This window comes from Chamaea fasciata, unplaced genomic scaffold (genome assembly GCF_029207755.1).
Source record: "Chamaea fasciata isolate MVZ Bird 193981 ecotype frontalis unplaced genomic scaffold, bChaFas1.0.hap1 SCAF_5, whole genome shotgun sequence".
Lineage (NCBI taxonomy): Eukaryota > Metazoa > Chordata > Aves > Passeriformes > Sylviidae > Chamaea > Chamaea fasciata.
Window position 1 is genome coordinate 72,063,262 of NW_027094090.1, and position 22,627 is coordinate 72,085,888.

The window sequence follows — 22,627 nt, forward strand, 5'->3', positions numbered from 1 at the left end:
CATTGCAAAGTCTGATCAGCTGGTAAGTTAATCAGCCAGTAAAAGGTACCTTAAGAAGCTTATGATGCTCTGTTTGTTCAAGGCAGGGAAAAAACCCTAAACAAGCAAGCCCTAGCATTTACTCCATCATCTCCAGTACATGTAAACAGAAAACCAGAACTGACACAAGAAGTTGTTCTCCCTCTACATTAATTTTTTTTCCAGAGAGTGGTGATACTAAAAGAGATCTCAATAAGAAACGCAACAATAAGGCCCAAAGCCAAGGAATCAAACTACAGCCAACTGATAAATTAATAAAAGAAAAATTTCTCTGAGGTTCTAATATTTTATTAGGAACATACAGGTTTGTATGCATTTTTGCTCTCGGGATTTCAACTGCTTCATACTCTCTAGCTAATAACTTCCTACAATATTTCAGTTTTTTCTTTTCTGACCAGTAACAGAGAATTAATTTCTGTTGTACTGTTCAAAGTTTGTTTAAATCCAGATTAGAAAACAAGCAATGTGTTATTTGCTCAAAAGACATTTTGAAGTAATGTTTTTTCTTCTAGAAGCTCCAACTTGGATTTACGAGAGCCCTTCCAATATTTTTACTGCTACTGATGCTTCAGCACACTTATCTAACCCTGTTTTCAAAGGCCAGTTACATACAGAAAAGTCCCTTAAGCTCTTATGGAACAAAGATCAAAAAGCAGGCAATTGGTAAAGCAGTGCCAATCAAAGAGCCTATGGAGCAATCAAATACAAGTGTTTTTCCCCTTTGGGATCAATGTTTCCAAAAAATAGTGACATTGAAGTATTGAGGAGTTAGGATCTTAAGGGAGCAGCTATGTCTCACAAACCTTCTACAAGCTAAAGCTAGTGCACAAATAAATCAGAGTTACCCGGGACACAGTGACAGGTCCCAAGCTCTAAAAGATGACACGGATTCCTATTTTGTGGTCTTCAACAATTATCACAAGGCTACTCCCAAACTGAAGCTGGACACTATTCATATTGAATAAATGGCTCAAGGAAAAATACTGGCTTGCTCCTAACAGAGGCAATCCCTGGTTTTCACTTATTTAAGGAAAAAAACCTTTTTTTTTACAATGAAGGAAGGTTTTAGACCCTCCATGTAACACTGAAAGTATTATACTCAGAGATTCTCTCCAATTAGAAAAGTCACAAAACTTGGAATTAATATCTCCATAAGCAAACCAAAGTGTGAACTGCCACACAGCAACAAACCCAAATAAGATACAGCAGTCTTGGCTTTACCACTTCCTACTTCAAGTAAAGAGCTCTTTTTCTGAAGAAGTGATATTTCATCTTCCCTTTTTTTTGTACTGATGTAATATAAAAAAAGCAAATAAAGCCCCCACCTCCTTGACGTGTGAACTATATGAACAGCTACTTTATTTCTGAGTGGGGATTTTGTGTTTTAAACTGGAAAGCTGTCAACAGCTTCTCCTGCCTTTTCCTAGATTTGGTAACACCCTACACACAGCTGGCATTCCAGTATGTCCTAGCAAGGTGGCAGCAATCAGCTGGGACAGGGGCAGGAGTGGTGACCTCACTGCTGAGGTGACACTGTATGCTTTGGGTGACAAAAGATTCAGGTTAACCATTTTATCCATTTCCTCTCAAGCTCCCTGAGCGTTAAAGCAGGGGCAACAGGACCTGATGAAGCTTTTCTCTCACCTTCCCTCTGCTCTTTAATCTTCTGTCCCAGAAAGAAAGGAGGAAGGAATTCTCTTTCCTCCTTGCAGTCTTCTTTTCACCCTAGACTCCCTATCCTTAAGCCTTCCTTCTTCCTTTGAGGAAAGGGAAAAAAAACGGGCCGGATAAGCCACTTTACCTTTTCCAGATAGCCTGGAAAATACAAATGAAGGTAATACCCTACGAGCTGCTAACACAGGACACAGAAAATTAGGCCGAAACATGAGATACCGAGTCAACTCCATACAAACCTCCTTGTACTATTTCAGCCTTGCTTAATTTACTACTTGTTCCCAGAGTCACTTTCAGCATCTCAGAAAAAAGGGAGATGAAGAGGAGAAAATAGAAGCAAAACACCAAGACAGTGAGGATGTTGGCTGTGGGACATTTACTCCTTTATTTGACAACTTCTTGTTCAAGTTCTGTATATTTTTAGGCACACTTTGAAAACAGAAAGAAACTGAAAATTAAAGTCCCAGCAGAATTATTTTCACTCCTAAACATCTAAACTATTTACATAAATAGCTATTTCCAAAAACTGGAAAAAAACCAACAAAAAAAAAGACTGAATGAAATTAAATTTAGTAAAGTTTCTACTGTGACCAACTGGCCTGGGACAGGGAGTTTTATACAGATAATATGAGCTCAACAGTAAAGGGTTTTTCAGTCAAAGGGAAGTTTTGCTATCAAGATGAAATCCAAAAGTGTACTGAAGGACTGACTGGTGTGCTGGAATTCTTGATAATAACAGAAAGGTTCAAGTGAGACCTTCTGTCACGGCTTTATTTGCAAAGGAGAAAAAAGCACGTCTAGCTTTTACTTGGGGAAAAAAAGCCCCAACCTCATGCTATGTTTTGCTTACTCTTTTCATAATTACTGGGTACAAATAAATAAAGGAGACAGCTGGCTTGCATTTAGTAGCACACAATAAGTGATTCTTTAAAATCTGATAATGCAGAAAACTGAGATGCTATGTGTACTCAATGTCCCATGCTGGCAAAGAAACCATCACTGCCTGGGGCTGCTGGCTATGTCCAGAACTACTTCCTAAACTGCACCTGAATCTCTCTCCCAACTCTGCAAACCTTGAGCCAGCAGAATGGTTTAAAAAGAAAAGGGTGCTGGACAACTATTTACTTGGCTGAATATTTGAGACATATAATATTCTATAAATATTCTTAAGACATTGAAGAAATCATATGGCTGGGTATCTGTGTGCCAAGACCTTTCAGTCTTTCCCCCCCTCCCCCCCTGAACTCCAACAACAACAACAAAAATTCTGAAAGCATAATACAAAACCATCAGAAAGTGTAACATGAGAATTTCTAAGCATCGCCAAAGGGAACAGCAGTACAAAAACAAGGCACGATTTCAAAAAGGTGATGGAATACTCTTGATTCCTGACTAGAAAACCATCTAATCAGCAGCAAGTTTTTGCAACAGAGTATATGTTACCTTCCCGACACAGGAATTTTAGTCTGCCTGAAAAGTCACCTGTGCAACCTTGTTAACAAACTTACTATTTACTGTTGTGTACAGTACTGGACTCTTTGTGACCAGAAAGAAGGTGAGAGTTGAAGATACAGGGACTGGAGTCCCACCATGTGCTATAAGCAGAGTAGGTTTGGAGACTATTTGCAGAGATTAAACACAAGTGGAAATACCTAATTTAAGTACACAGGACATTTAAAATCCAGAGAGAGTAACCAATTAAGCACGCTGGGTACAGATGCTGGTAACAAGGAGCAAAGGCCTCAAATACACTGAAAGAAATTTTGATTTTTGTTTTATGCTTTCCAACATAAAGGGAAATTGGTATTTGGCAAAGTAATGAAAAAGCTATAAATGTGGCGCCACCCCTGGAAGCAGTGGTACTCAAAGCAAAAAGACTCTCAGGGGGATTTATTTCCTACAGGTAGATGACAGTATTGTAAACCAAGAGAAATGAGTATTCCAACCTGCTCTTCCATGATTTTGTGATAAAAGTAATATATTTTAGACTTGATTTCCAAGTTGTACTAATTCCTTGCATCTCTGGTATGGCACAACTGTGAGACTTACACACTTTTCTAAATTAATGGTTACCACATCACATTTCTAAATTTTATCAGGGGCAAGTGAAAGGAAAATAATTTTTTACTATTTTGCATCTTATACATAGACAATTCCCCCCCTTTAATCCTGTCCATCATACTCACAAGCTTGGCTAACCAAGCAATAAAAACACTTCTACACTTCACACCAACAATTATTCTTTCTTGACAATGAATTACACTGTTGAAGACAGAATCATTCCCTTATTCCAAAACATTATAGACTGGAAATATTTGAGTTGGATGAAATATTTTGGTCTAATTTAGCAAGAAGTATGTCCCTACTGTTTTGGACCTCCTGCAGCCCCTTAAATAAAACAATACAGAGATGTTTAAAAATGTGTTGCCATCAAACTGAATTGGTCACAGTTTCCACCCCGTTTTCAAGAGGTAACAGGAAAATAGAGTCACTGGGTGAACCAAGCCCACGTCAGTGTGTGTACTGTGTGTCTCTGTGCACAGCTGGGGTTTTCAAGAACTCATTGAAACCCCAGTAAGGAACATAGAGAATATAAAAGTTCTAACAGTTGGGTTTAAAAGTAAGGCTCAAAAGTTTCAATAAAAGACAGATTCTCACACAAAGTGATTTTTATGTTTTTAACCAATGGCCATCTAGTTGCTTATTTTAGTTCTAAGCATTTATGACTGTCTTTTATGACTGCTAGCAAAAAAAACCCACTTCAAAACTTCTCAAACACAACTTGTACAGAAATCCCATTTGGTCATGCAACAAGGCCATAAAGAGAGGTATGTGATATTGCAATTCTTCACTTGACAATCAGTTATGTTAGTGAAGACAGAACTGTACTCTCACTCCATAAGATACCAGAAACTGGAAAGAATTAAAATCTGATTCTTATATAAATCCTTCAAAATGAACTGAGAAAAATGAGAAAAGGAGCCATGTTATGACTTGTTTTAAAATACTTCTTCATGTTTGACCTCCTCTTCATTTAATGTCCTGTAGAAACATCTAACTCTTCTTAATTGGAAGAACTGAAATTCTCAGATTTTTTTATAAATTGCATGTGTGTCATATGAGCTTGAAAACGTATTAGGACTGGTTAAAGAAGGTAAAATGCTACAGTTAGTGTTATTATGAAAAGGAAATTAGGAATGTATTTAGAACAGAAAAATGAACTGGTGATTGGCTGCTGTTTTCTGGCAAATTTTAAATTGAGGGATTTTTTTCCCCTAATACCTCAAATTTGTGATCAATTCTATGCAATGGGCATCATCCAACTTCATAAAAAGCACTGAAAATCCTTCTCCCCAAATATTTCCAGCTTTGATAGTAGCAGGCAAAAAGCATTAAGAAATATAAATGCACAATTAAATTGCAAATCCCACCTGGTGATCCAAATATATGGCATTCCTTTGAAGGTGATGTGAGAGGATCTCATTCTAGCAGGCAGCAGTCAGAGGGGAAAAGGAAAGGGACAGAAGGTGCAGAATGCATGAAAAGAGCTTTGAAGGATATAAACTAGACAGTGATAGGCAGTTCTGTTTTACGGAGAAATATAATGCTGTTTTTAACTGCCTTTTTTTTGGTGAACTGTTAACAAGTTTTGAGCCCGAAAAAGACATGATGAAAGTTTGCTACAGGTCAGACCGTGAACTACCACATTTCATTTTGTTTTACATATAAAATACAGTAAGCTTCTATAAATGTCCACTACACAGGCAACTATGAACCCTTTGATAAATCTGTTTGAAACACGTCCTGCTTTTCATAGACATATCGTAAAAAAGATGGCAACTGACAGAGGCTGTAGAATCACAGATTAATCTCAATTTATCACAACTAATTTTGTTTGTAATAACCGATCGATTTAAAACCATTCAATTTTAAACGTGAACTACACCGTACTTAAAAAATAATCCTATTTTGACTTGGCTTTAGTAAATTTGACTTGGCTTTAGTAACTTTGACTTGGCTTATTCCAAAAAGTAAAAGCTCAAAGGGTTGATAGCAGAACGCCACACACACAAGGGATTAATGTCGCTCTATTCTACTCGCGCAGGAGCCAGAAAACTTTGCACAGAGCAAACTTTGATTAATGAATGACTACGGGTTAGTGAGGATGGAGCATGACACACATTGCTGGATAGCTGACCTTTGGGCTGCTGGCCTCAAGCTTTAGCTGCATGAGCTGTGCTAGTGTGTGCTCCCGGATACTACTCAGCTCCGCCTGCTGCCGTCTCAGCTTTATGAGCAGCAGCGTCAGCTCCTCCGGCTGAAGGAGTGAGGTGTGAGAAGCCAAAGAGCAGAGAGAAGGTTAATTGGTACCCCAAACAACACTACAGTAAAATAAGGCACACCCTATAAAATGTTTACTTCTAAAGCAAAGTAAGGCGCACCTTCAGGGCGCCTGACTGGCAGTCATACAACACAAGAGACACCATCTTCCCCAACCTCCAAATATAAAATACACTTCCAAATATAAAATGAAGAGTTAGCTTCTGACTGCTCAAACCAGCAAATGCCTTAAGAGACAAACATCCTGTATTCAGGACAAAAATAATTGGGGATTTTGCAGGACAAAGTCTGTGCAGTCCTCAAACTTTTCCTGACACGCATATCAAATTGATGATACTGACTTAAGTCAGGAGGAGGCAATTCCAGCCCTTAGGATATCACTACCTGTACATGGGCAGCCATTTGAGCTTGGTGAAAGAATCAAAACACGCCCTCAAGAAAATGTAGTTTTTAAAATAATTCTCCAAATGTATGTTTTGAAATTGAGAGGAAAAAATGATGACAAACCCATGTTAACTGAATTACCTCAGAAATAATCCCCTTACACAAAATAAATCTGCACAAGCATGACAAAAATAATTTTCCATCCCACCTTTCACAGGTCTGAGGCCGCCAGTTATTTTATTGCTTTACTTTTATTACTAAGCCGTACAATACAGCCTTAGGAAGGGATGAAGAATAGTATTTAAGACCCAAGATTGTATGTATTATGGAAATAAAGTCCAATTCAAATGGGTATTTGTCAGGTAATTCCACACAGATCAGCTTAGGTCAGTTTGGGAAACTCCACCTGAACCATTCCTGGGAACCATTTCAATTAGCAATACTTCAAAGAAAACAAACCACTGAACATCACAAGTATTTTTGTTATGTTCCTGTTTGTTTCTGTTTCTTACACTTCTCCAGAAGTCTGCCTTACAAGAGGTTAAATATTCATCCAGCGTTTTGATTTTCTCGAAAGCCCTGTGAGTTAAACAAAGCCCAAACACAAAAACCTCCTAAACCCTTGCTTGCTCTCTCCCCCAGCCACAGAACTTTCCCAAAGCAAAGAAGCAAAGAAAAGAGCTCCAGAGAACCACACATTAAGAACACTGGAAGTGAATACCCGTTTCTCAGAATAAAGAGGAAAAATCCCTGAGAAGCAGCATGGCACTGGCACTTTTGTGAGTTCAGAACAGAGGAGCCCACAAGAGGGAGCAAGGGATTTCCACACAGCTCCAGCTGGCAAAACCATTTGCTTTTGAGGGAAAACCAACACCAAACCCAAACTGTCTAATGGCACTTTTCCTTCTTAACATACTCCTTCAATACCTGGATTTAAAATGCTTAATTTCAGAGAGAAAGTGTAAGAATCTGGACTGCTATACAAGGTGTTTTTGAGGTCTCTCCAAACATAGGCAACAGTGCTTTCAGTCTGGAAAGCAACATCCATTCAAAGCACAGGAAGTTTTATTTTTAGGAGTATGAGAACAAAAAGTAGCATCTTCAAGCAAAAGGAGCAGCAATCCACTTTTCCAAGATCAAAACTCCTTTTGGTACATTCTGAAACAGCCCAATTTTAGTGCATTAGGAATAAACTATCTTATGGCACTCCAACACAAACTTTGTTTGCCACAGAGGAGCCCTTAGAACAGAACTCCTCTCCAGCCACTCATAACATTGCTGCGAGTGCTGTGAGCGCTGTGCGTTTTTGCACGTCTTGGGACCCTCGCAACGACCATAAGACAAAACTTTTCTTCGAGCCACCTACAGGTTTCCTCCTCTGGCCCCTGCAAGGTTCTGCTGTGGCCAGGATCTCTGGTTGGTTCCTTGGACCTGCCTGCCCCTCTGGAGATCAGCCCCGCTCCACAAGCAGAGCCCAGGAAAGCTGAGGGGGCCACATTCCAAGAAATGTCTGGAAGGCTCCAGCTGCCAAAGGCCAACCCACAAAAGTCACTGAAGGTGCCAGAAATCTGTGCTGGGAAGTGCAGGAAACAGGACTTGAGGCAGGGGAAGGACTGGCTGCCCACAGTATGATCCAAAAAAACCCCCAAACGAAATCTGTTTTCTTAATTCATAACTCTCTCAATCACTATTTTCAGATGGACAGAGAGATGACCAAAAAAAGGAGACAAAAACTGGTAAAGAAGTGACATAAATTTAGGGCAATTTTTTGGCTGAGAGTCACGTTTTAATTAGGAAAGTGGACAGTATTCACCAACATCACTTTGATGAAACATCTTCAATGAGAATTTCAGCTCTACCACAGTACAGCATCAGAAAGGACAAAACACTCTTTTACATTTCCAAAAAAGCCAAACTTTACTTCTAGGATTTTCTAAATAATTAATGGAGAAATAAGTGTTCTGTGATGTAGTCTACCCTCTCCCAGGAATTTCAGCAATGTATCAACAATGATTAAAAAATACTAAATCTGTATTTCCCAAAGAAAACCTTGACTCAGCAGCTACACTATATTCTCGGAATTCTGTGCAATCAGAGTACTTCTTTCCCTGATAATCGAAATAAAGGCTACATTTAAAGCAAGCTTTAACTAGAATAAAATTTCAATGTTGCCTCTTCATACTTAAAGGATTATTCTTAAAAAAACCCCCGATCTACCAAATAAAAACCCAACTCACTGTTTTGCCTTGGAGGTTCTGAGGAGTAACAGGCTGTAAACTCAGACCTGCTGGCATCGACCTTCTGTCAGGCACAAAGACATGCTGTACAAAAAAAAAAATAGCACAGTGTGATTCACAGTTATTTCTAAAGACTCAAAAACTTTAAATGCTAAAACAAAAAGTCAAGCCACTGCCAACTTCCCGCTCATGAATATTTGCTATGGTTTGTGCCCGTCATACTCCCTGCTGCTCCCAGGTCACTCAAATAGTCTATCTCTCCATTTTAGAAATACCCCAAATTTCATAATTCATTTAATTAACAGCTCTCCCTCCTTATTGTTGCCCTACTGACAAACTGCGTAAATAACAGTTTTAGCTTTTCACTTACGTTTCTCATCCTTTTTCCCCCACCCTTTCTTCCCTCCCTTTTCCCCTCACCTTTCATGCCCTTTTTCCTCTCCTTCTTCCTGCCCTGTTCCATCTCACATTTCAAAGTTACATTACCTGATGACACTCCTAAGGCAGTGTCTGGAGACCCAAACACTGCATTTTTCAGCTTCAGCCACCTCTTCATCTGAAGCCATTTTCTGGGCTCAGATTTCTGCCTGTTACCTGCTTTGGAAGTGGTGTGTCATGACTGACCTCCACAGGCAAAGCTTAAAATGTTCTTAAGACGTTGGTCTCAGAACCAACATTCAGGCCTTGCCAAGCACAGTTCTATCTCACATTTTCCCATGGGCTGAATTTTGGACCCGACTTGGTTTGCTGGACAGGGCAGTTTCCTGTTCTCATCATATTAATAGCCCAGATATTCAGAGAAAGCATATCTTGAGGCTACTCTTCCATTGGTTTTGCAGGGATATATTTTGCCTACACCACAGGGTTGCCTGAACCAGGAGTATGAGAAGGCACAGTCTCATCTAAATGACCTCCTAGAAGTGAGCAGGCATAAAAGGCATTTGCCTTCCTATACACACAAAAATATACATTTTTGTACTTCAGCCAGTGCCAGGGGTGTGGGAAGCAATTCTTTTCCTGCTAATATAGTTCAGAGGAAAACTACTACTTTGTGCAAGCAAGGGGGAAGAAGGGGAGGATTTGTGACTCAGCACAGGGCCTGAGTCAGATCACTTCTGGGAATCACTCTTAAATGGTAGCGTTGATGCACCATCTCCAGCCATGAGCAAAGTCTACTCACAAATCACACTTACTTCTGACAATACACCAAGAGACTGGCACTACAGTTCGGTTTCCAAAGCACAAGCAATATAATTTTATTATAATATTCTCCTCAGTGGATGTTTATCACTTAATAAATGTAGACACTGGCTAAGAACATTGAAAAATAATAAACATTTATAAATATGAAATGTTTTGTAGCAAATTTAAAGGAAGCCTGGAAAACAAAAGACAGTTTTAGCACAAAAAGGTCCACAGCCATGGTAAGTACATCTACAATGATTTGTGAGAAAAAACACTAGGACCTACTTCCTTTACCAGTGTTGCAAAGGGAACTCATATGACACAGCTCATTTAAGGACACCTGAACAACAGCAATTTGGGGAGGTAGTTTTTTCGGTCGTGCTGTATTCTCAAAATATAGGGGCAGATTCCTTGATAAAGTAAATTCTGTGGGTGTAATGCAGCATTCTTGGGGCTGCAGATGTAATTTCTATTTCAAGAATAATAGGAAAGGTCTTGGAATAGTAAGAAAAGGCACAACACAGGACAGAAAACTAGTTGACATGAAAAGAAATTAGAAAGGAAAATTTTTAACCTGCAGGGTGACTATTTTGGAGTAGGCAATGCCATATAAACATATACAAGCACGCCATTCAGAACCACATGCTGTAAAAAATAAAAAGTTTTGGCATCTGCTCACGACATTATTATTCCTGCATTTTCAAACCATGTCTTCATTGACTTCTTAAACCAAAACAGTGACACGCAAGGGGATTCATACAAACGGGCATGTGAACGTGAACACAACTGTTTTGTGTTTGCCAAGTCTTGCAATACCACCCTTGCCTCATCCTTTGAGGCGAGCAAGGATCAGCAGAACAAAACCAAAAGCCACAACGAAATCCAGCTCTTCTTTCTGGACCCTCTTCTCTTGGGAAGCAGCTCAGGTTGAGTATCCTCTGCCTGCCAGAGTGACCTAACTTAGGCAGACAACAGAGCTTGTCCTGAGCATGGTGGCCACACAGCCCCAGCTTGAGGAGGATGCTTGGAAAAATGCACACAGGGCTTGGGCTCCTGGACTCTGCTGGAAGAGACCTCTACTACCAGCCACAGAAGCATCCCTCACACTTTCTGGGGGGGCTTAAACTTTCTTTAGTAGCCTTTTGTTCAAAGTGTGTAAGTGTCTGCTTTCCTATAAAGTTGCTGGATGACTAAAAAGACTTTCTTCATCTTTCCAGTTCCAACACATGAGGCAGCTCCTGCAAGTTCAGCCTTGTTCTCTAACCATTTCATTTTAGTTAGCTGGGCATTAGTCTCCTTTCTGTCTTATACATAATAAAGAGTATTTGAGTTGTTTTATGTCCTTCTCCAGATACTCTTTCTGACTCATTACTCGTGAACAAGTTTAATAAAGGTAGCTTAAAAGGTAACAAATGCTAACAGGAATTCTGCAAATGTAAAAGTCCAGCCAGGGATGATAAGATTACAGTCCTGTAATACATGGAGAAAAATATACTGGTGGCAAAAATTGATCTTCATGTGGCTTAAACGCTCCAGCATGTAACAACCGACATATTGTGAGGAACATTGTTTTAACTTCTCATGGCAGAAGAACTACAGAATATTGGATAAATTGCAGAACTTTCTGTTTGATGGCTATCTATGCAGAAGTGCAGCACTGCATATGACAAATATAGGCTATACAGCCCTGGAGAGGAAAATTCATCCCAGCTCTTAACTTGGAAAAGTGCTTAATTGGCACAGACGGGACTGAGCTCTAGAAAGACACAGCGTGGCATTTTCCAATCATTGTCATAGTGGGGTTTCAGGAGGATTTTGAGAACCTAAAAATAGAAAGCCAACCAGTGAAAGCCACTAAAAAATCTAAGATCTCTATGTAGATGGGGTTTAGATGTTCAATTTACCCTACTGATTTCAAATAATCAGTCTTCTAATAGCCCGCCTCTTAAAGACGGGTGTTTTTAAGTTAATGGCAAAAGCTGGTTGTGTACCTAATTAAATACAAACCAAACAGCACGAAAAACTCAAGGGAAACAGGAGGTTTGTATAAAAGATACTAAACGCTAAATGAAACACTAGCATAAAGTGTTCAACAAGGAACAAAAACATCAGGAAGCAAAACATGGCTGACAGGACAAGTAATACACATTCAGCAGCACTGACCCCAGTGATATTTTTCAGATACGTGAGAAGCACTGATTACTAAATTTCCAGAGCAGTTGAGACATTAAAGGATGACAAAGCAAAGTGACTCCTTTGGGGATAGGGATCTAAAAACTTGAAAATTCAACACCTGATAATCAACTCTAAGTTGTTTAAATTGCTTTAAATTGTAGTTATAGATTTTTTTTTTTTCTCTGCATCAGAAAAAAGACATACGAGGACAAAGTTTTTAGAAAAATGCTCAGGAGCATTTTACATCCAACTGAAGGAGTAATTTTTATTTAATTTTTCCAATCTTTCAAAACCCATGGTAAGAAAAGCACGCTGGATGTAGCAGAGTGGCACATATGGCACCCAAGTTTGCAATTCTTCACGGCTCCTTCTCAGTGGTTAAGCACTAAGGTTGTGTGCATTTAGATTCATCTACAGTGATCACCCTAACAGCTCAGAGGCATAAAAAGGAACAATGCACTTGATTTGCTGCTGGAACCCAAGGCAGCCAAACTTCTTGCTGAAGAACAGATAGCAGCACGTGTAAAGAAACCTGGCATTTTGAGTCCTCTTGGCACTAGAAAGGAGTTAGATTTTTGTACACAGATAAGGTACTCTGCGTAATTTGCCTATTGACTCCTTATTTTTTTTAGAGAAACATTTTATCATGGACAGTAGTATCAGGACATGTTTTTGTCACCTAGTGTTTTTAAAAAAATACATTTTTACTGCCCTTAGGTTTTTCAGCACTTTTTAAAATCAAACCTTTCTCCAAGGAAACAGTGACGTAACAACCTTTGTTATAATAAAATATACTACAGCACAACGCGACTTTCCCAGTAATCAGATACATCCTACTGAAGAGCCCAGTAAATGAGAGTTTTAACTACGAAATGAAGGATTCTAACCTTTGTGTGATGTGTCCTGTGCCTGCGGTCGATGGTTACATCCCCCCTCTGCACAGGCGATGACACTTCTGATCGGTACGTCCGCTGCGGGGAGTACCCCTGGAAACCAGCAATGGAGCCGTGCGAGGGGGACGTGGGGATGGAGTGCATGGTCTGGTCACAGATATTGATCATGGTTTTCGGGCTGCTCAGGGTGCTGTGCCTGCTGAGGGTGGTCTGCTTGTTGTAGAACTGGCGCTGCTGCCACTCGTAGAGCTGCCACATCGTGTCGTCGCGCATGGAGCGCCGCTTGTCCTCGGCGCTCACAGCTCTGTCGTACGCCGAGGGAGCCACGCTGCAGAGGCTCTCTGGACGTGTCTTGCTGTTCCTTGGCAGTGTCCTGTACCCTTCTGGGTACCGGGGTAGCACCTGAGCTCGATGGCTTGGCATGTTCCTCGGCAGTGTCTGGTAGGAGATGATGCTGGAACACAAGTTTCCTTTTGTTAGCGTTAATATTATGGCAATAGAAAGGTGTTTCTTTCTATTCTCAATGCACTACGCGTTGGGCTTATCCAGATCTCACCTTTTAAAATACTTTGAATGCCATTTAAAAAACACTTAAGAAAATCAAGGCAACAGCTCAAGAATCAAAGATACTGACTGAATGCACTGTTAGCAGCCAAAAGTGGATCCTTTCTCTCTGATTAGCTCCTACTGATATAATCCATATTTCATCTTTTCACCAGTTTGCCAGTCTAGTAGTGTCAAGTTTTGATCAAATCTTGCAACTTGTCTATACGCTGGATAGGTGAAAGTTTTTAAAGATTTAAAAATTCTACACTGTTTCCATACGCTTTCCATCTGAAATGTTCGCTTTTTCAAAAGTGAAAAACTATCCCGTTGTTTCCTGAAGAAAATCTTGAGCAATTACTACAGACATTAAAAAAAAAAAAAATTCTTTTAACAGCAGTCAATGGGAAAACTGCAGTAATTGTCTAAAGAAACTGTATTTCTCCTTGTCAAGGACAAGCCATTCCGTATCAGCCATTCAAGTGAAACAAAGAGCAACACACGTCTTTGTTTGATAATAATATTTTACTGCTTTTCAACTCAGATATGAATTCAATGGCTTATTTCTTTAATTTTTTTGTCCCATTAAAACTCTGGAGTACTACAGTCATTTAGCAACTTTCAGCATTGGTTGAAATACAAAATCTTCTATACTAAGGATTGATGCAAGCCTAAGTATGACAAAGCACTTCTTGTTCATTTTTTTCAGAGGACAAAATCTAGGTCATAAATATTGATTTATTCACCCCTTATTTAAAATGCAAATGAGCACCTCTTAAAGCCTTTTGCTACAGAGCATGCATATGATTGATCCTTGCTTATAGACAACAAAACCAGCCTCAAACTGGACCTGATTTAGCCATGAGAGGGCAGCAGCTTCCAGCTACACCCCACACTAATCCCAACTAAAATCCCTCCACCATGAAGCACCAGAATCAGGAGATGGTTTTGAGCTACTTCAGTGCCACAAAAAAACCATTAAAGAAATTATGTAGATCAAATGGCAAGGTAAACCAGCTTTATGCATGTGACATTGTTATGGAATAACTATCAGGGAAATTGATGATGGCAAAACCCACTTTTCACTGAAAATAGTTCAGCTGAGTATTTACTGCAATGATCACCTGTAACATTTTGAAGATGAAAATTGCTATAAAGAGCTTTATGTATAAAATCTGCTACAATTTCTGAAGCTTTTCAAGAATTAGTGAAGAATTATCCCCACTTTGTATTGGACAGCCTCCCACTCTTGCAAAGAAATTACAACAAGGAAAAAGGGATTCTGAGTCTCAGTCTTCTGTTGCCAAATCTGCTTAAATACCTCTAAATTTCCTTAGTAACATACCATTAATGATAAGGCTTTTGTCCATCTCCATATTTACAATCAAACAAACAAGATGCTTTTGAGCTCCTTTTCTGATTTCCAAAATAGAGTTGTAGCTATACCCCATAACAGCTACAGTATGGCCTGACATTTTCATGAATATATTTAGTAGCAAGACACACCTCACTTACTGAAGCTCCTCACACATTCTATTAATTAAATGGGCAGTGTAATTTGGTTGGCACCTTTAAACATCCTGAACTTGCAAAAAAGCTGCCTGAAGTTCTCACCGTGCAAAGGCATCAACTTAAAATCTGCATGCAATCACTTATATTCTAGAACATTTAAGAAGATAACATAATCCATCTTGAATTGGTAAACCATGAAAAGTGTAAAAAGCTCAAACATCTCAATATTAAGCTTTGTTTTACATGATTCGATAAAATCAAAATATATCCACCAGTGTACTGTTGATACTTTCAAAAATGTCATTTCAGTCAAACCCAAAACCCAGCTCCAGACAGAACTGCACCTTCCAGCTGCCCTGCCCACAAGGGGAGACTGCTGCAGTTGGGTCTGAGGTTGCAAAATATTTTGCCATCATAAATAGCTCTTGATAATTGCTCCCATATGAGAAAGAGCCTTACATACGTGTTTACAGACACATTTAGAGGTTGTCTCTAGGGCTGCTCTTGGGTAGAATAGTGGCCCTGGTGTCTGAGTTGGACTGTCTAGGAAAGTAACTTTGCTGCTGAGCCTTTAAGGGCTCAGTTCTGCAACGTTAGGAATATCCTGGGATTGGAACCTCAAAACAGCCCTTCATCCTGATGAGCACAAATACCAGCTGGACGCAAATACAGAATTTCCACGTAAAAAACACGAAAGGGTGGCAGAGTGAAGATGGAAACCTGGTGTTTTATTGCAGGCATTTATTATTTTGAATGAATCTTATGTAAGCAAGGCAAAGTGACAGGCTCACATCCTAGGTTAGCAGCAACAAAAAACATCACTTCGTAACAAAAACATCCCCTGTATCTTTTGACATTTGAGAAAGACCACTCCAGTGAACCACTTTTGTGAAAAACATTTCTTTTCATAACTGACTTTTGCAAAATTCAGTAAAACTATACCGAAGTGAAATGTGCTTATTTTTTATTTAAACCACGTTTATTTTTGGTTCAAAAGAAGTTTGCCTTCCTTAAGGCAGCAGTTTATTCATGTGGCTTTTGCCAAACTGGATGTCTAGACCCATGGAAACAACAGATAACACCTTCAGGAATTAAAACCTACATTGCCGTCACTCTCATTACTTTTTGGGTAATCAAACCACTGAGGGGTCAGCCTGTTCGTCCAAAAAAATTAGTAGTTGTACAGTGAACCTTTTTCATTTTACACTGAGGACAGCTAAGAGCTCCTCTTTTCTTTTTTATATATAGCCATTTAACTAAACACCTTTGCTAACATTTTACCATTCATCCCTTTTTTGTTTTGCAGTCTGACACCAGAGATACTCAGTTGGGTCCTCCATGATTTCTCTAATGCAGACACAATAATACAGATGCACTGGAAAGCGGCTTTGTGGAAAGTCAACAACTTTTCCCCATTAAGGAAAGACTACTTTTTTCAAAAATCCAAGTTATGAGTTGTACAGGTCTTAAACAGCCTTAAGATCCTCCCACCCCAACCTTAAGCTTTAACATAAACCAGAGTTTTTTTCTACTCTCATTCACCAACTTTGATTCTACTTAAATTTATGTCTCCAACCAGAAACTGGCAACCTGAACAAAAATAAAATTTTAAATTTAAATGAAGTCCCATTTAAAAGACATCACCATATACATTAGAAATTTGGATCATTATTCAAGGCTGTTTCCATGCAAAGCAAAAAAGACAGCTCAAGGCCAATTCTCCTTCAGTTTGCTACTTTTATGTAGAACTGCATTTGAAAGCATTTATGTTATCAGCGCCACCCTTATCTAGGCAAACAAGTGTTCCTTATACTCAATAAAATATTGTTAATTAGTAACATATTGTTAATAGCACTTCCCTCTATTTGATTCCCACCATGAAATCAGTTTTAGGGTTTTTATACTTGTTCACAGCTGAAAAATAGCACAGCTATTCTAATTTCTTCTGTTTGGTTGCAAGTTTTAAAGTCCAATTAAAAAAAAAATAACTGCATCAAAGAGCCTTCTGAGTTCTCATTTTGCAAGTCTGAATAATAAAATGGATGTCAGGGTGTGCAAACCCCTGTCTGTATTGCAAGTTCAAACTTGATCAAACTACTTATGATGAGCACTTCATGAAACAACGCATTAACAATTCCTAATTATATGTAATGAAGGGCTAAAAGCAGTGAGGAAATGTTCAGCCTTAGCAAGTGGAAGCCAAGTTCATGGAAATTTTTCAAGATTTTGCAAAAACTGAGAAGCCACCAGCTACATATCTTGAAATTTGTGGGGGAAACACATTTTCTGAACTTGGCTGATCTTAAGCTCTGCTCTGCCATCCATCTATACACAAAATCCCTAATTTCCAGCTCTTCCAAGTATCTCCTGCGATAGCATCTTCATAATTCCTATCAAATGTATTATTAAAAACCTTTTACATTTTCCTGCTAGAGCTGCTTGTCTGTAAGGCAGCCTGGAAGCAACGTCCCTACACTTCTGTCAGACAGAGAAATTGCTATTGGCATGACATTCAATACTGTCAGTTATTCACACATCATTTTAAAGCTTCATGAATAAGCACTAGAACTCAATATTATAACTGGGTGCTAGCTAATTTCATGAGAAGAGAAGCTTTAAGCATCAAGTTAGATTTCTGTGTCTTACTTTTAGATAAGTCTTCTCTCTCTCTTCATTTAAAGCTGGTTTAAAGTTTAAAAGCTCCCGGGAATGTTTTATAAAGAATTTCAAACAAAATATTATTACAAGAATTTGTGAACAAAAAAAATGCAGAAGAGAAGGCAATTTCAAGAACAGATTTTTAGAGGAAAAAGAATTTTTATGATTGATGACACCTTTTCCCTGCTAGCATAGGGAAATTTCTAACACCCAAAAAGGGTTTATGGCCATTTTCATTAACTGAGTTATTAATATACTTTAATTTATTAATAACCATTCAAACGCTAATAAAAGAAACTTCCAGACATCTGTGTTCTGAGAAGTCCTCCAGGCATTTCTTACAGAGAGCCACGAAGAATGTAATGATACAACACAGGTCAAGAACTAAAGAAACAAACCAGTGTACAAACCTAAGTATTATTTACTACAAAGCCTAAAAAAAAAGATAATTACACAGTACTTACCCTCTTGTTTCCTCCTCCTGCCCTTTCCCCCTCTGTATTTTAATCCACTGTTCCAGCTGCAGCATGGAGTTGGTTCTCTGCATCACCCGCTCGGACTCGGCGTGCGCCAGCACCGCATTGTGATGGGTGCCATCGCCGGCATCGGCCAGCACAACTCCCAGGGATTTGTTCTCAGATCCATTCAAATGCACTGGTCTGAAGTGTCCACCTGGAATGGTGCTTATGGGCAAAGTCCTGTACTCGGATCCCAAAGGGTTTAGCTTCACACTGTTGATTTTTGTTAATGGTTTATCTTGCCCAACTTTCTGGAATCCATATTTTTCAGCTTCCAAAGCTTTCTTCTCCTCGTTTTTGTTCACGTCTTTGTTCTTCTGGTTATTTTGTGCCTCTGGCTTAATTAGCACACGATGGTTTGAAATATTATTTGCCTCGCGAGGTGATGTATTTTCAACAGTGAATTTCTCTATTCTGGAAGGGAACATGTGAAAAGCTGTAACACCAAAACCAATGCTCCTTACAAGGAATAATAAAAAAACTGGAAGTTATTTCAGTGAACCCCTGCCCATATATTTTACTACAATATCTTGACTTTGAGAGAAAAAATCAGGGTATTTTCACAATAATCAAGGACAAGCTGGGGGCTTTTCTTGTTGTTGTTTGGATGTTCTTTTCCTTTTATTTTTAAATTTGTTTGGGGATTGGTGGTAGTGCTTGATTGGTTTGTTTTATGGTTGGTTGATTTGGGGTTTTTCTGGTTGCCAATTGTGAGCATTGTTTTCTTTTACACTTTTCTCTTTATCTGCTCTTTTAAAAACAATTATAACATGAGGTAATTTTTTAAAAATTCAACAGTCAATTAACCCCCTAAAAAAAATGTGAGCAACAGGAAATAAAGCCAGAGTCTGAAAAAACTGGATGTTCAGCTCCTGGAGGGCTGAAAATTCAAAGGGTAAGAATATTCAGTGGCTCTCCAAGAGCTACAGCTTCCAAATGTCAACAGCCTGAAATTCAGAAGATTTTCAAAGTCAGCTTGTGATTCACAATACTGCTGAATTTAGCATATAATGAGCTCCTTTAAAGAAAGCAAATGACTTTTCGTGGTCAATGGTGTCAATTAGGTTTCTCTGGTATGTTATCACTTTGGCTGGCATACATTCTGTGGAAAATAACTGTGGCTTTTCTAATTTTAAGGGGGAAAATAGCTGCTGACTTAAGGAACTGTACCACAAAAATAATGATATTTTTGGAATTGCTACTGCTTTACAGTATTTACACAAGTACTCAATGTGTGCAGTTCTATCAGTGATCTTTTTAAAATTTCAAAATGTCAAGAGGTTTTATTTTTTGCCATACTGGGAGGACCTGAACTTCAATTCCAGCTCAGAAAGTGACTTTTGGTTTTAGTTAACTTGAAAAAAAGCCAAACCCACTACCTTAAAATGTTTGGCTCTACATTTTTTGGTATGGGAAGAAAGAAGAAGAAGAGATGTAATTCCTTAAGATTACATCTCTGTATAAAACCAAACTAAGAACAACACTTTATTTTAAGATGATTTCGAATTAACTTTTTGTTCTGTTTTGCTTTTTGTTTTCTGCAAATGCATTATTCATCTTTATAATTGTGTCCAGTTCATGTGTCTGTAAAAAGGCCAACACACACACAGCTTACCAGGAGCACAAGAAGACTGACTACATACACAGCTATAAGCATTATCGCTTGTCCCACAGTGAAAAAAAAGCCATTAATTTTTCCCCCCAAGGCCTTAAATTGTTCCCAAGACCAAACATTTGTGCCATTTCTCAAGGGTATGGGGGGAAAAAAAGGATCACCGTATCACTCCAACCTCAAACCTGTACTACCCAGTCTTCTACCAGAAACCAAAGGAATTTCCCAACAGAATGTGAATGAAAAACTCCATTTCCCACAATTATCAAGCAAAAAAAGGGTGTTAAGATTTCAGTTTTCAGCCAGCACTCTGGAGTTTACAAATCAATGTAAAGACTACCTTGCAAATAATTCTGTACGTGGGCATTAATATTTGCAGCATGTCTCATTAGCACCACCCACCCTGTTACATAATATAAAACTTTTTTTTTAATAAACCTTTCTCAGGTGGCTTTAGAGCAGAGGAAAAGGTGGCAAATCCACGGTGGAGAGGCAGAGTTGCATCTCTAGGACACTCCCCATGCACGTGGCAAAGTCAAGCCTTGGCACCGTGTTCAATTCACACTCTCACAGTACTTTCCACTGTGCTTTAATTAAAAACCAGCAACTCCCCAAACCACAGAATTGTTTTTCCAAGCAGCCTCATGCTGCATCACTCATTACTACGGTTTTACACAGCAGAGCCAAACATTTACATTTTACAATCTTTAGGATGGCGCAGAGGCTGAAGGACTAACATTCAAACAGACTGCCGGGTTCTCTTATCTTGGTGAAACCAAATCAGCCAACTCTTGTGTGAGCAAGGGATCCCTTTCCACAGTGAAGGATCCATATGGGGGAAAAAATTATCAGAAACAAATGTAAGAAACATAAATCCATATGTATATTTGGCTCCATATTTATAGCTAGCTAGCTCTCAAAGACATTCAACAAAGCTTGCAGGCTATTTGAGGACGGGACAGGGAGAAGAGGAAGAGAATGAGCATTGAAAATGGGTCTTTCAGCATATGCTGAATGCAATTTATAGACTTCTGCAACCAAACAGGAATCATATGTACAATATGCAATATGTAACACAGGAAAAATACTATTTTATGCTGGTTTATATAAAGAAATAATTCTGACAGGGCTGGAGAGGGGGGAGCATGTGATTAATGATCAGATGGACATGAGCACTGTGGTTTAACAAAGCAAGGCAGAGGCATTTGAAAAGGAAAAGCCAGCTTTTCCAAGCACACTGACGTCAGTGAGCCCCCACTGTGGATGTCTCTATGCTAACAAGTGCTTTTTTGGCAGCCTGGCTTATGCTGTTCAGGGAAAGTAACTACACCAGGAGGGAAAAAAGCAATCTTTTCTTAGTACATGCTGCATCACTGAGAAAAAACAAAGGCTGCAGCACACAAGTTACAGTGAAAGGTCAGAAAAAAGACACTCAGACCTGGGAGAGAATCAGCATTTAGGGTAAAATGGCAAATCAGAGTGCTGGTGGTCATTACCATCTATAAACACAAGCAAGAACCCTGAGAGGGTGTTTGAGATCATATGTTGAGCCATAAGCTTCAATAGCTCCTCACTGACTAAAGTATTTGATTTAATTATTTTAATAGGTCTCTCAGTACATTATTAAACTTGAATGTACTATCTAGCTAAAATCAAAACTGTTCAGAAAGGAGTAATTACAATTATGTCAATAGGGCCAAATACTGTTTGTCCTTCCCTGCAGTTAAACATCAGAAGGGAATACTCCTGCTGTTAATAGAGACCAGTTCTAAGAGAAATGGGTACATTTTTATTTTCTCACTTCAGTATCTCCTGTGTGGTTTACGTGGCTAACTACGTGTAGAAAATAAGAGCAAAAGAGTAGTTTAGAAAAGCTGGGCAACACCCCTCCCCTCCCACCAACCTAATGTTTAAAATATTCCCTTTATCTTTATCCTCTCCAAGGATCTCACATCTCCAGAAAAACAGACACAAAAAATGCGCTAAAATAATTTAAAAGATTTGATTTAACAGCCTGTTGGATTTGATTTCCAGAGTACTGTAAGCAGTGAAGTATCTTGATTTCTAGGTTTGAAGAATTATACTGTAAAAAACTCTTGATTTATCACTGGGCATTTCATATTAACAATTTAAAGTGGCCCAACATCAATTTACATGAATATTTAAGGAAGCAAGTTCTTAATTACTCATTTGTTGGATTGCAAGTACCTAGTCTGTTAGAAAACTGTATTCAGTGCAACGTCAGAACCTCTGAAAACACAGAACTCAGAAAGTAAAGCACTGCCAAATTTGACTGAACCAAACCCACTTATGCTTAAGCTCCATATATTCCAAATTTTAGGTTACTTAGAGATGAGGTAATAAGACACTTAATACTTAACAGATTTTTACAGGGAAGGAACGGTATTTCTCTGGCATAACATCATATCCTCCTATGTTTCATTTTAAGAACTTAAAAAACAGCCAAAAGATGGATTCTTTACAAAACAGACGTCTGAAGGATTTTCTTCCTTATTTTAGCTAACAGATATGAAAGTCTTTCAGACTTGCTCTTGAAATCTATTTTCTCTGAATTAATTATTTCAAGGCTACCAACAAAGTTTTCCAAGAGGCCACTCTATTTCTGTTTCATTCTGAGGTTTCTTGCCTGAATCAAAACAACAAGATGGTGTTGTATGAGTTGCTTTTCTGACAACTGTTTGGCTGCTGGCAAGCCTGTTCTGCCTGTGATATCCAGGGAGATAGCCACAGTATTGCAAGTATCAAATCAAGGTCATGTCACTGGTTCAGAATAAAATTCAGAATGATCTTCTTCAGTTTTATTCCTTTATGAAGTGTTTATACAATTGATTTTTG

At 38.8% G+C, this 22,627-nt stretch overlaps 1 protein-coding gene across 5 annotated transcripts in view; it reads right to left on the reverse strand.

The window, feature by feature from the left end:
- Window positions 1-22,627, reverse strand: part of PLEKHA5 (pleckstrin homology domain containing A5) — a 160,280-nt gene that overhangs the window by 28,379 nt on the left and 109,274 nt on the right. For 2 of the 5 annotated variants that reach the window (XM_066184434.1, XM_066184437.1), the window contains exons 10-14: window positions 18,106-18,573; window positions 12,923-13,382; window positions 8,676-8,759; window positions 5,912-6,031; window positions 5,145-5,198 (exon numbers count right to left, since the gene is read on the reverse strand). In XM_066184434.1, the coding sequence (XP_066040531.1) occupies window positions 5,145-5,198; window positions 5,912-6,031; window positions 8,676-8,759; window positions 12,923-13,382; window positions 18,106-18,573 (1,186 nt within the window). Of the gene's footprint in view, window positions 1-5,144; window positions 5,199-5,911; window positions 6,032-8,675; window positions 8,760-12,922; window positions 13,383-18,105; window positions 18,574-22,627 lie in introns of those variants that run through there. The other 3 variants (XM_066184433.1, XM_066184435.1, XM_066184436.1) reach the window with 2 other exon arrangements.